This window comes from Loxodonta africana, chromosome 5 (genome assembly GCF_030014295.1).
Source record: "Loxodonta africana isolate mLoxAfr1 chromosome 5, mLoxAfr1.hap2, whole genome shotgun sequence".
Taxonomy (NCBI): domain Eukaryota; kingdom Metazoa; phylum Chordata; class Mammalia; order Proboscidea; family Elephantidae; genus Loxodonta; species Loxodonta africana.
This window is the reverse complement of record NC_087346.1, coordinates 116,375,337-116,388,076: the sequence shown is the minus strand read 5'-3', so window position 1 is coordinate 116,388,076 and position 12,740 is coordinate 116,375,337. Positions and strand designations below refer to the sequence as shown.

Below are 12,740 nucleotides of genomic sequence, written 5' to 3'. Positions count from 1 at the left end.
TCGCTCAGCATAATGCCTTCCAGATTCCTCCATGTTATGAAATCCATTTCATTTTTGATAATTTCCAATTTCCCTAGATTCACATTTTGTACATTCCGGGTTCCAATTATTAATGGATGTTTTCAACTGTTTCTTCTCATTTTGAGTCATGCTTCATCGGCAAATGAAGGTCCCAAAAGGTTGACTCCATCCATATCATTAAGGTCAACTCTACTTGGATCCAGAGTCAACAACCATGGAAGCAACAACCATGGAATCAAAAGACACATTGCATTGGGAAAACCTACTGCAAAGGCCTCTTAAAGTGTTAAAAAGCAAAGATGTCACCTTGAAAACTAAGGTGTTCCTGACCCAAGTCATGGTGTTTTCAATCGCCTCATAGTTGGACGATGAATAAGGAAGACTGAAGAAGAATTGATGTCTTTGAACTGTGGTGTTGGCAAAGAATATTGAATATACCATGGACTGCCAAAAGAACAAACAAATCTGTCTTAGAAGAAGTACAGCCAGAATGTTCCTTAGAAGCAAGGTTAGCAAGACTTTGTCTCACACACTCTGGACATGTTATCAGGAGGGATCAATCCCTGGAGAAGGGCATCATGCTTGGTAAAGCAGAGGCCAGCAAAAAAGAGGAAGACCCTCAATGAGATGGATTGACACAGTGGCATAACAACAATTGTGAGGACGGCACAGAACAGGGCAGTGTTTCATTCTGTTGTACATAGCGTCGCTATTAGTCAGAACTGACTTGATGGCACCTAACAACAACAACTACTTTGAGGAGGCAGCTCTTCCCCAGTCATATTTTGAGTGCCTTCCAACCGGAGGGGCTCATCTTCCAGCACTATAGCAGACAATGTTCTGCTATTCATAAGGTTTTCACCGTCTAATTCTTTTCATATGTAGACCTCCAGGTCCTTCTTCGCAGTCTGTCTTATTATAATGACATGCGCAAAGACCTCGAGTTAGAAAACCAAAAGAGAAGAACATGCTCAGCATATCTTAAGCTGAAAGAACTGAAGAAAAAATTCAAGTCTCGAGTTGCAATACTGAAGGATTCTACGGGGAAAATATTAAATAAGACAGGAAGCAACAAAAACAGATGGAAGGAATATATAGAGTCACTGTATCAAAAAGAATTGGTTGACATTCAACCATTTCAGGAGGTAGCATACAATCAAGAACTGATGGTACTAAAGGAAGATGTCCAAGCTGCACTGAAGGCACTGGTTAAAAACAAGGCTCCAGGAATTGACGGAATACGAAATGTGATGTTTCAACAAATGGATGCAGCACTGTAAGTGCTCACTCATCTGTGCCAAGAAATTTGGAAGACAGCTACCTGACCAACCAACTGGAAGAGATCCATATTTATGCCCATTCCAAAGAAAGGTGATCCAAAAGAATGAGGAAATTATTGAACAATATCATTAATATCACATGCAAGTAAAATTTTGCTGAAGATCATTCAAAAGTGGTTGCAGCAGTACATCGACATTCACGCCAGATTCAGAAGAGGATGTGGAACCAGGGTTATCATTGCTGATGTCAGACAGATCTTGGCTGAAAGCAGAGAATACCAGAAAGATATTTACCTTTATTTTATTGACTATGCAAAGGCACTTGACTGTGTGGATCATAACAAATTATGAATAACATTGCAAAGAATAGGAATTCCAGAACACTTAATTGTGCTCCTGAAGAACCTTTACATAGGTCAAGAGGCAGTTGTTCGGACAGAACAAGGGAATACTGATTGGTTTAAAGTCAAGAAAGGTGTGCATCAGGGTTGTATTGTTTCACCATACTTAATCTGTTTGCTGAGCAAATAATCTGAGAAGCTGGACTATAATATGAAGAAGAATGGGGCACCAGGATTGGAGGAAGACTAATTTACAACATGCATTATGCCAATGACACAACCTTGCTTGCTGTAAATTAAGAGGACTTGGGGCACTTACAGATGAAGATCAAAGACCAGAGCCTTCAGTATGGATTATACGTCAACATTAAGAAAATAAAAATTCTCACAACTGTACCAATAAGCAGCATCATGATAAACTGAGAAAAGATTGAGGTTGTCAAGAATTCCGTTTTAATTAGATCTACAATTAACGCCCATGGAAGAAGAAATCAAGAAGTCAAAAGACACGTTGCATTGGGCAAATCTGCAAAAGACGTCTCTAAAGTATTAAAAAGCAAAGATGTCACCTTGAAGACTAAGGTGCATCTGACCCAAGCCATGGTGTTTTTTTTTAAATTGTGCTTTAAGTGAAAGTTTACAAATCAAATCAGTCTCGTATACAAAAACTTATATACACCTTGCCATGTACTCCTAGCTGCTCTCTCCCTAATGAGATAGCACACTCCTCCTCTTTACCCTTTATTCCCCATGTCCATTCAGCCAGCTTCTGTACCCCTCTGCCTTCTCATCTCACCTCCAGACAGGAGCTGTCCATATAATCTCATGTGTCTACTTAAGCCAAGAAGCTCACTCCTCACCAGTATCATTGTCCTGTAGTTCTGTCCAAACCCTGTTTAAAGACTTGGCTTCGGGAATGGTTCCAGTCTTGGACTAACAGATGGTCCAGGGACCATGATCTCTGGGGTCCTTCTAGTCTCAGTCAGGCCATTAAGTTTGGCCTTTTTACGAGAACTTGAGGTTTACATCCCATTGTTCTCCTGTTCCCTCAGGGATTCTCTGTTGTGTTCCCTGTCAGGGCAGTCATCGGTTGTAGCCGGGCACCATCTAGTTCTTCTGGTCTCAGGCTGATGTAGTCTCTGGTTTATGTGGCCCTTTCTGTCTCTTGGGCTGATATTTACCTTGTGTCTTTGGTGTTCTTCATTCTCCTTTGCTCCAGCTGGGTTGAGACCTATTGATACATTTTAGATGGCTGCTTGCTAGTGTTTAAGACCCCAGACCCATAGTGGGATGCAGAACATTTTCTTAATACATCTTGTTAAGCCATTTGAGCTAGATGTACCCTGAAACCATGGTCTCCAGACCCCTACCCCTGCTATTCTGGCCTTCAAAGTGTTCAGTTGTATTCAGGAAACTTCTTTGCTTTTGGTTTAGTCCAGTTGTGCTGGCCTCTCCTGTATTGTGTGGTGTCCTTCCCTTCACCTAAAATAGTTTTAATCTACTATCTAATTAGTCTATCTCCCTTTTAAATGCTGTTAGAGTTTGTTTTATGTATCTTGAAGCCTTGTTGTTGGGTGTGTAAACATTTAATATGGTTATATCCTCCTGGTATATCGTCCCTTCAATCATTATAGAGTGTCCTTCGTTATCCTTTGTGGGGGGTTTAACTTTAACGTCTATTTTGTCAGAAATTAATGTTGCCACTCCTGCTCTTTTTTTTTTTGATTGTTATTTGCTTGCTATATTTTTTTGCATCCTTTGAGTTTTGGTTTGTTTGTGTCTTTAAGTCTAAGGTGTGTCTCTTGTAGGCAGCATATAGATGAATGGTGTTTGGTTATCCATTCTGCCACTCGTTGTCTCTTTATTGGTGCATTTGGTCCATTTACATTCAGTATAATTATGGATAGGTATGAATTTAGTATAGTCATTTTGATGTCTTTTTTGAGTGTTGTTGGCAGTTTCTTTTTTCCACTTAATTTTTTATGCTAAGTAGTTTTTCTTTATATATTGTCTTTTCCTCTTTTTCGTTGTTTGTTTTGTTTTTGCTGAGTCTTTATGTTTTTCTTGTATTTTATTTTGATGTGTAGGATTATTAGTCTCCTTTGTGGTTACCTTAATATTTACCCCTATCTTTCTAAGTTTAAACCAAACTTTTATTTCTTTATGTCTCCTTGACTTCCACTCCATATGAAAGATCTATGACTAAATTTTTTAGTCCCTCTTTATTGATTTAATGTTGTCATCTTTTACATAATGACATCGCTGTTTCCCTGTTTTGAGCATTTTTTTTACCTTGATTTCCCTATCTGGGTTTATATCTGGTTCCTCTGTCCTGTGTTCTAGTCTGGGGTTGATATCTGGTGTTATTGATTTTCTAACCAGACAACTCCATTTAGTATTTCTTGTAGTTTTGGTTTGGTTTTTGCAAATACCCTAAACTTCTGTTTATCCGGAAATGTCCTAGTTTCACCTTCATATTTGAAAGCCAGTTTTGCTGAATATATGATCCTTGGCTGGCAATTTTTCTCCTTGAATGCGCTATTTATGTCAGCCCATTGCCTTCTTTCCTGCACGGTTTCTGCTGAGTAGTCCAAGCTTATTCTTATTGACTCTCCTTTGTAGGTGACTTTTTGTTTATCCCTAGCTGCTCTTAAAATTCTCTCTTTACCTCTCTTTTTTTGGGAAATTTGATTATAAGATACCTTGGTGACTTTCTTTTGGGATCTCCCTTATGTGGGGTCTGATGAGCATCTTGGATAGATATATTCTTATCTTTTATGATATCAGGGAATTTTTCTGCCAGCGAATCTTCAACCATTCTCTCCGTATTTTCTGTTCTCCTTTCCTGTTCTGGTACTCCAATCGCTCATAGGTTATTTCTTTTGAAAGAGTCCCACATGATTAGGGTTTCTTTATTTTTAAAATTCTGTTATCTGAGTTTTCTTCAAATATATTGATGCCAAGCATTTTATCTTCCAACTCACTAATTCTGCCTTCCACTTCCTCAATTCTGCTCCTCTGACTTTCTATTGAGTTATCTAATTCTGAAATTTTATTGTTAATCTTCTGAATTTCTGATTGCTGTATCTGTACGGATTCTTGCAGCCTATTAAATTTTTCATTATGCTCTTGAATAACTTTCTTAATTTTCCCAACTGCTTTATCTGTGTTTTACTCAGCTTGTTCTGTGTTTTGTCTGATCTCATTCCTGATGGCGTTAAGAGTTCTTTTGTATTCTGCCTCTGGTAATTCCAGAAAGGCCTCTTCATCTGGAAGAATCCTTGATTCTTTGCTTTGGGAGCTTATTGAAGCAATCATGATCTGCTGCTTTATGTGATTTGATATTGACTATTGTCTCTGAGCCATCTATAAGTTATTGTATTAATTTATTTTATGTTTGCTTACTGCATCCTAGCTTTTTGCTTTGTTTTGTTTTGATATGCCCACATCGGCTGCTTGAGAGAGCTAGCTTGATCATTTTTACCTTTGGGGCTCTAACGTCCTGTTACCAGATGGCTAGAGCTGTTACCAGGTATATGACCCTAGGAGTCCATTCACTTTTCTTGTATGGATTCAGCTCAGGTGTCCAGGTAGTCAGTCCACAGGTGTGTGGTGGAGGCTCTGTCCTACGGTCTTAGAGGGGCAGGGGTGATTGGCATAGGCATAGGTGTTCGGTTACAGCAGAGGGTCACACTCTGAGCAAGGGAGGGGGCTAAGAACCGTCCACTGAGTGTCTGTGAGGAAAGCACATCCCTGTTCCCTAGATCACACGGGGGGTGAGTTCTGCAACCGGACTGTGGGTACCCAGTGCTTTTGGTTTTAAGGACTTGGAGATACCACTTATCCTTGGACCCCTGTTGCAGGTGGCTAGGTGGTGTGGGCAGAGCCATCAGTCCTCAGGCCCCCGGTGTGGATAGGTGAGGACTCTGTTTAATAGGCAGAGCGGTATCAAACACAAAAACCCTGCCTCTTCACCACACAACTGAAACAGTTGAAGTCAGATCTCAGGTACATACACCACTGTAGTCTGCCAACTGGGGCATAAGCTCCTGAAATGGGCCCACATAAGTCCATGTAGGGGTGAAAGACATTCAAAGTCCATGGACCATTTGTGCCTGGACAGGAGCTGCTTCTGTCCTGAGGTCCTAGCTTAGGGGAGATGGCAGATTATCTTTTCCCCCATTTGTTAATTTATTCCTTCTCTAAGTCTGGGAGAATGGCTCACAACATGCAGTAGAACCTATCTTAGGCCCAGGGAAATCAACAGCCACTGAAGCTGGCTTGGGCACTGGGGGCATGGTAAATTAGACACAAATACTTATCTTTTGCTGAGAATGCTGTTCTTCTCTGCTTCCAGAGGCATGAGTAGACTGTGTGGCTCGCTCTCCCTGAGGAACTTGCTTCCTGAATGCCACTTGCCGCATCGCAGTCATGCCAGGGGATCAGGTCTGAGGGGCTGTGGTTCCTACTGAGTCAGGTCTGGCAACTCTTCACCACTTCTGAACTGTCTCTCCCTCCCCCTGCTGCTCAGTCTGATTTCCTAACTTTGACTTAGATGTTCAGGGCTCCTAACTTATTATATATATAATCACTTCACTTGTTTTTAGGGGCTTTGTTGTAAGAGGGATCACCAGAAGTGTCTGACTACTCAGCCATTTTGGCCCACCCCGCCATGGTGTTTTCAATCTCTTCATATGAATGCAAAAGCTGGATAATGAATAAGGAAGACCGAAGAAGAATTGATGCCTTTGAATTACGGTGTTGGGGAAGAATGCTGAATGTACCATGGACTGCCAAAAGAATGAACAAATTTGTCTCGGAAGAACGACAGTGAGAATGTCCCTTAGAAGCAAGGATGTTGAGACTATGTCTCACATACTTTGAACATGTTATCAGGAGGGATCAGTCCCTGGAGAAGTATATTATGCTTGGTAAAGTAGAGGGTAAGTGAAAAAGAAGAAATCCCTCAATGAGATGGATTGATACAGTGGCTGCAACAATGGGCTGAAGGATAACAGCAATTGTGAGGATGGCACATGACTGGACAGTGTTTCGTTCTGTTGTACATAGGGTTGCTATGGGACAGAAACCACGTAACAGCACTTAACAACAACAGCCAACAATTCAACAACAAGAAGACAAAAAACCGAATTATAATATGGGCAAAGGTATGAAAAGAACCTTCACCGAAGAAGAAATCCAAGTGGCCAACAAACATAGAAACAGATACTTATGATCATTAGTCATTAAACCAAAAAAAAAAAAAAAAAAAAAAACACTCAAACCTGTTGCCATCGAGTGCCTGGTGGATCTGAACTGCCAGCCTTTTGGTTAGCAGCCAAACTCCTAACCACTATGCCACCAGGGTTTCGAAACTCGTTGCCATCAAGCAAATTCTGACTCACAGCGACCCTATAGGACACAGTAGAACAGCTCTGCAGGTTTTCCAAGGAGTGCCTGGTGAATTCGAATTGCTGGCCTTTTGGTTAGCAGCTGTAGCTCTTAACCACTATGCCACCAGGGTTTTCCGTTAGTCGTTAAAGAGATGCAAATCAAAACTACAATGAGATACCAACTCACTTTTATTAAAATGGCACTGATTAAAAGACAGAAAACAACAAATGTTGGCAAAGATGTGGGGAGACTGGAAACCTTATTCATTGCAGTGTTTTGTTCTGCTGTACATGGGGTTGCTATGAGTTGGAACTGACTGCAAGGCACATTAACAACTATAACAACAAATTCATTGTTGGTGGCACCATAAAATCGTACAATCACTACGGGAAACGGCTTGGTGCTTCCTCGAAAAACTAGAAATAGAGGTACCTTGTTGTTGTTAGGTGCCATCAAGTGGGTCCTGACTCATAATGACTCCATGTACAAGAGAAGGAAAATTGCCTGGTCCTGTACTGTCATCATGATTGTGGCTGCATTTGAAGCATAGGAAAACAGAAAAAAATATTAAAGGGCTGTTTTTTTTTGGTTTAGGTCCATCCATGTTATGATATATTTCATGGGTTTGTCATTGTTCTTTACGGTTGGATAGTATTCCAATGTATGTATGTACCACGATTTGCTTATTCACTCATCTGTTGATGGGCACTTTGGTTGTTTTGCTATTGTGAATAATGCTGCAGTGAACATAGGAGTGCATGTGTCTGGTTGTGTCAGTAGTTTTAGATTTCTAGTGTATATTCCTAGGAGTGGGATTGCCAGATCATAAGGTTGCTTTTCCTGCGTTGTTCAATATTTTGCCCACAGAATCCTTCAATATTGCAACTCGAGGCTTGAAGTTTTTCTTCAGCTCTTTCAGCCTGGGAAATGCTGAGCTTGCTCTTCCCTTTTCAATTTTCTAATTCTAGATCTTTGCATATTTCATTATAATATTTTACTTTGTCTTCTCGAGCTGCCTTTTAAATCAAATCTGAAAGAAGTGAAGAAAGCATTCAAACCTCGAGTTGCAATAAGGAAAGATTCTACGGGCAAAGTATTGAGTGACGCAGGAAGCATCAAAAGAAGGTGGAAGGAATATACAGAGTCACTGTACCAAAATGAACTGGTCAACGTTCAACCATTTCAGGATGTAGCATATGATCAAGAAATGACGGTACTAACAGAAGAAGTCCAAGCTACTCTGAAGGCAATGGCAAAAAACAGGACTCCAGGAATGAACAAAATACCAATTGAGATGTTTCAACAAACAGATGAAATGCTGGAAGCACTCATTCATCTATACAAGAAATTTAGAAAACAGCTATCTGGCCAACCAACTGGAAGAGATCCATATTTTTGCCCATTTCAAAGAAAGGTGATCCAACAGAATGCAGAAATTATTGAACAATATCATTAATATGACAAGCAAGCAATATTTTGTTGAAGATAATTCAGAAAGGGTTTCAGCTGTTCATCGACAGGAAACTGCCAGAAATTCAAGCCAGAGTCAGAAGACGACATGGAATGCAGGATATCATCCCTGATGTAAGATGGATCTTGGCTGAAAGCAGAGAATACCAGAGAGATGTTTACCATTGTTTTATTGACTACGCAAAGCAAAGGCATTTGACAATGTGGATCATAGTAAATTAGCGATAATATTGCGAAGAATGGGAATTCCAGAGCACTTAACTGTGCTCATGAGAAACCTGTACACAGACCAAAAAGCAGTCATTCAAACAGAACAAGGGGATACTGTGTGGTTTAAATTCAGGAAAGGTGTGCCTCTGGGTTGTATCATTTCACCATACTTATTCAATCTGTATGTTGAGCAAATAACCTGAGAAGCTAGATTATATGAAGAAGGATGGGGCATCAGGATTGGAGGAAGACTCATTAACAACCTGCGTTATGCAGCTGACATAACCTTGCTTGCTGAAAGTGAAGAGGACTTAAAGCACTTACTGATGAAGATCAAAGACCACAGCCTTCAGTACGGATGATCCCTCAATATAAAGAAAACGAAAATTCCCACAACTGGACCAATAAGCAACATTACAATGAACAGAGAGAATAATGAAGTTGTCAAGGATTTCATTTCACTTGGATCCACAATGAATACCCATGGAGGCAGCAGTCAAGAAATTAAAGGACATCTTGCATTTGGCAAATCTGCTGCAAAAGATCTTCCAAGTGTTGAAAAGTGAAGATGTCAGCCATGGTATTTTTAATCACCTCCATAGGCATGTGAAAGCTGGATAATGAATAAAGAAGACCAAAGAAGTGATGCCTTTGAATTATGGAGTTGGTGAAGAATATTGAATATACCATGGACTGCCAGAAGAACGAACAAATCTGTCTTGGAAGGAGTACAATGCTCCTTTAAACGGTAGGATGGGGAGACTTCACCTTAAGTATTTTGGACATAAAAAAAAAATTTATTTTTATTATTATTTTTTTTATCAGGAAGGTCCAGTCCCTGGAGATGGACATCATGCTTGGTAAAGTAGAAGGTGAGCAAAAAAGAAGACCCTCAACGAGATAGATCGACACAGTGGTTCCAACAATGGGCTCAGACCTAGCCATTTTGAGGATGGCACAGGACCCGGCAGTGTTTCGTTTTGTTGTATGTAGGGGCGGTTCGTAGGGACCCATAAGTCGGAACAGACTCGGTGGCACCTAACAAGTCTGTCAGGCCCCCACTCCCTTTAGAATGTGAATATCTGGAGGATAAGGGCCTTGAGTTTTTTTTTTTTTTCTTTTCTCATCTATAGGTCAGGAGTGCCTAGCTCAGTGACTGGCGCATAGTAGCAGCACAATAAAAATTGGTTGCATGAACCAACAGATAGCTTGCCCGGAGGAGAAAAGAAAACGTTTTTCTTTTCTTTTTTTCGTTACAAAAAGATCAGATGGCTTCCTGGCGCCAGGTAAGGGCTGTTCCTTTCCCCTACCCCTTTTTTAGACCGGGAGGAACAGCAGGTGCGGCTCTGCGGTTGCCCGCCGGACCTCCGCTGGCGGCCATAGCGCAGGGCCCCCGGTGCGTGTGCTCCGTTATGGGCGCGCGCTTCCCTAGTGCGGCCAGACCCACTGGTCCTTTTGTAGTTGGCCCCGCGCGGGTACGTGCGGGGCTGCAGGCCGTGTCCCTGTCCTGGGCCGGGTGTGGACAGGGAGGGAGACACCCACCGCTCACTCCTGGTTATTTTTAGCCGGTAGCTGAGCTCCCCACCTCGGAGGCGGAGCGGCCAGAGAAGGTGGGGAGGAGAGGGAGCTCCCGGAGCCTCCACGCTCGCTCCCGCGGGGGACTCACCGCGCGGCCGAGCCCTGGCTGCGCTGGGAACAGCTGCTGCTGCGCCCTCCAGCAGTGCGCGCGGCTCTCCTCCCGGACCTGCGCCGGGCGGGGGAGGGGCGGCCAGGGGAGGGGAAAGCGGGCGGGCGGGAAGGGGCGGGGAGCGCGCTCCTGCGGCGGCAGCGGCGGCGGCCGTTCTCATCCCGGTGGCCCAGCGCTCAAGCGGACGCGGGGCTTCGCAAATGGCTTGTCCCGCCCTCGGTCTGGAAGCTCTTCAGCCTTTGCTGCCCGAGCCGCCCCCTGACCCTGCTTTCTCCGAGGCACAGAAGTGGATAGAGGTAGGTGACTGCGGCTGGCGGGCGGCCTTCCAGGGTCTCCTCGACCCAGAGACCCGCGCACGTTCGGACTGCAGGTCCAGCCGCGCCTTCCCCCAGTTTCTTTTGCCAGCTGCTCCGGGTCATCCGCCAGGGCCTCGGGCGACCTGCAATCCCCTGACGGTTTGGCATTGGAGTCCCTGGCGTGGGTGGGCGCGAATGGGGGGGTATTGCAGTCTAGCTGTGCGCGTGAGGACAGGAAGCGGTCCTCTGCACCTCCATCTCCCTTACCCGCCCGCCTTGCAAATCTCAGCTCCGGTGGCTTCCAGGCGCTGCCAGAGGACGCGCAGTGTGAGCAGAAGCGCTGCAAAGGCTCTGGAAGCGCGAATCCCCAAGACCTTTACAGCGCCGCATTTTGGGGCGTCCTCCGGGTCCCACATTCCGCGTCTTGGCCCCCCTCCCCACTCATCTGTAGCAGAGCTGGCAGTGTCTCCACGGAAGCGCATACCCACCGGAGCCTCCTGCTGTATTCCTGGCACCAAGTCAGGTGTGTGGCTGGCACAGCACAAGGCCGGGGGAGCTTGCGAGACCCACCTGCAAGCGCGCCATCCACATAGACTCTGCTCAGCCATTGATAGTCCTTCCTCCATCTCAGAGGCGGCAGGGTGGGCTCTGTGGTACCCGGCCCCTCTGGCATATTTCACTTCTTATATGACTCGGTGGCAGGCCGGGGAAATCACTGGAGCTCTCGGCTCAGTCCAGGAAGCTCTGGCTGGGTAATCCTGATTCACGATGCCTATCTTCGATTCTGCTTACTGGCCTTGCGCTCCCGAAATGACGTGTCTGCGGGAGTCAGGACGCTTGGAGGGCGTGAGGGCGAAAGGTGACCCTCTATTACCGTGCATGGAACCTCTGCTTCGCTGGGGGGCCTTTCTTGAGTTTTAGCGGAAGGTGAATTTGAACCCTTCTCCCAGCGACAGGCAGCCCTCCTTGTCTATGAGTTCAAAGGAGGAAATATATGGCTAAGTCATGACAAAGTATTGAGGAAGGTTCTTAGGACCCCCTCCACAGATCTCCAGATGCTACTGGGCTAATGGAGCAAGGACGCTACAGATTTAAACCTGCTCAGCAGCCTGCGGAAATCACCCTCAGTGCTATGGCCAGAGCCCTGCACCCTACAGGGTTAACCTGCTTCGTGGGAGCAAAGGTGTTACTCAGAGTTTAGAAACATCTATTTAAAAATAGGGCTAAAGAAACAAGCATTAACTCGAGGCTTTATTGCTAAAAGCCCCAAGCCTGTGTCTCATAATTTGATAGCTCATGGCCAGATGAAAAAGACCTTACTCTTTATTTTTGATATGTGGCTGGCAGCGTTTGGGGTGTGACAGGTGCACTCTCTCTGTTGCATACTTGGCCTCACAGGGTACACACAAGACATTTGTGGTCACTGGTTTAGTGAAGAGTAGGATAACTGTATATTTCAGATTTGGGAACTTTAAAATTCTCAGGGGAGATTTTGGAGGTTGGTGGGGGGGAGGAGGTTGCGGGGGTGGGAAGATATACCAGCAGAGCAGTCTTAATATTTTTGATAGCAAGTGATTTATTCCCAGTGTCCTTAATTGTGAGTAAAATTGGCACACCTTGCTTGAAAAAAATGTATTCAGATGTGTTACATACCAGAAAGTGCACAAACCTTAAGCATACACCTCCATAAATTTTGACACATGTACAGCCCCCAGCCAGATCAAGATATAAAACATTCCCTTCAGCCCAGAAGATCGTAGTCTGCTTTTAAGTGGTGGTATATTTCAGGCACCTAACAACAACAATATTTCAGGTTAAATATTAGGCAGTACAAATAGCAGCTTTTGTCCTGCTTCCACAGGGTTAAAAAAAAAAAAAAAAGGAAGAAGAGATTCCTTAAGAAAGTAGCCCACCACTTAGGCTCTATAGTCAGTTATTATTCTTGATACTTTACTATTTCCACCAATTAAAAAATGTGAAAATCGTAGTGGGGCGAGCATGGCTTTAGGAATAGGCAGCCGGGGCTCACGGCAAGTGCATT

The 12,740-nt window shown here is 43.9% G+C and overlaps 1 protein-coding gene across 5 annotated transcripts in view; it reads left to right on the top strand.

Moving 5' to 3' along the window:
- The first annotated feature begins 10,579 nt into the window (after window positions 1-10,579).
- Window positions 10,580-12,740, top strand: part of LIMCH1 (LIM and calponin homology domains 1) — a 438,226-nt gene continuing 436,065 nt past the window's right edge. For all 5 annotated transcript variants that reach the window (XM_010591430.3, XM_023549843.2, XM_023549840.2 and 2 more), the window contains exon 1: window positions 10,580-10,699. In XM_010591430.3, the coding sequence (XP_010589732.2) occupies window positions 10,604-10,699 (96 nt within the window). In that variant the 5' untranslated portion in view covers window positions 10,580-10,603. The remainder of the gene's footprint in view (window positions 10,700-12,740) is intronic.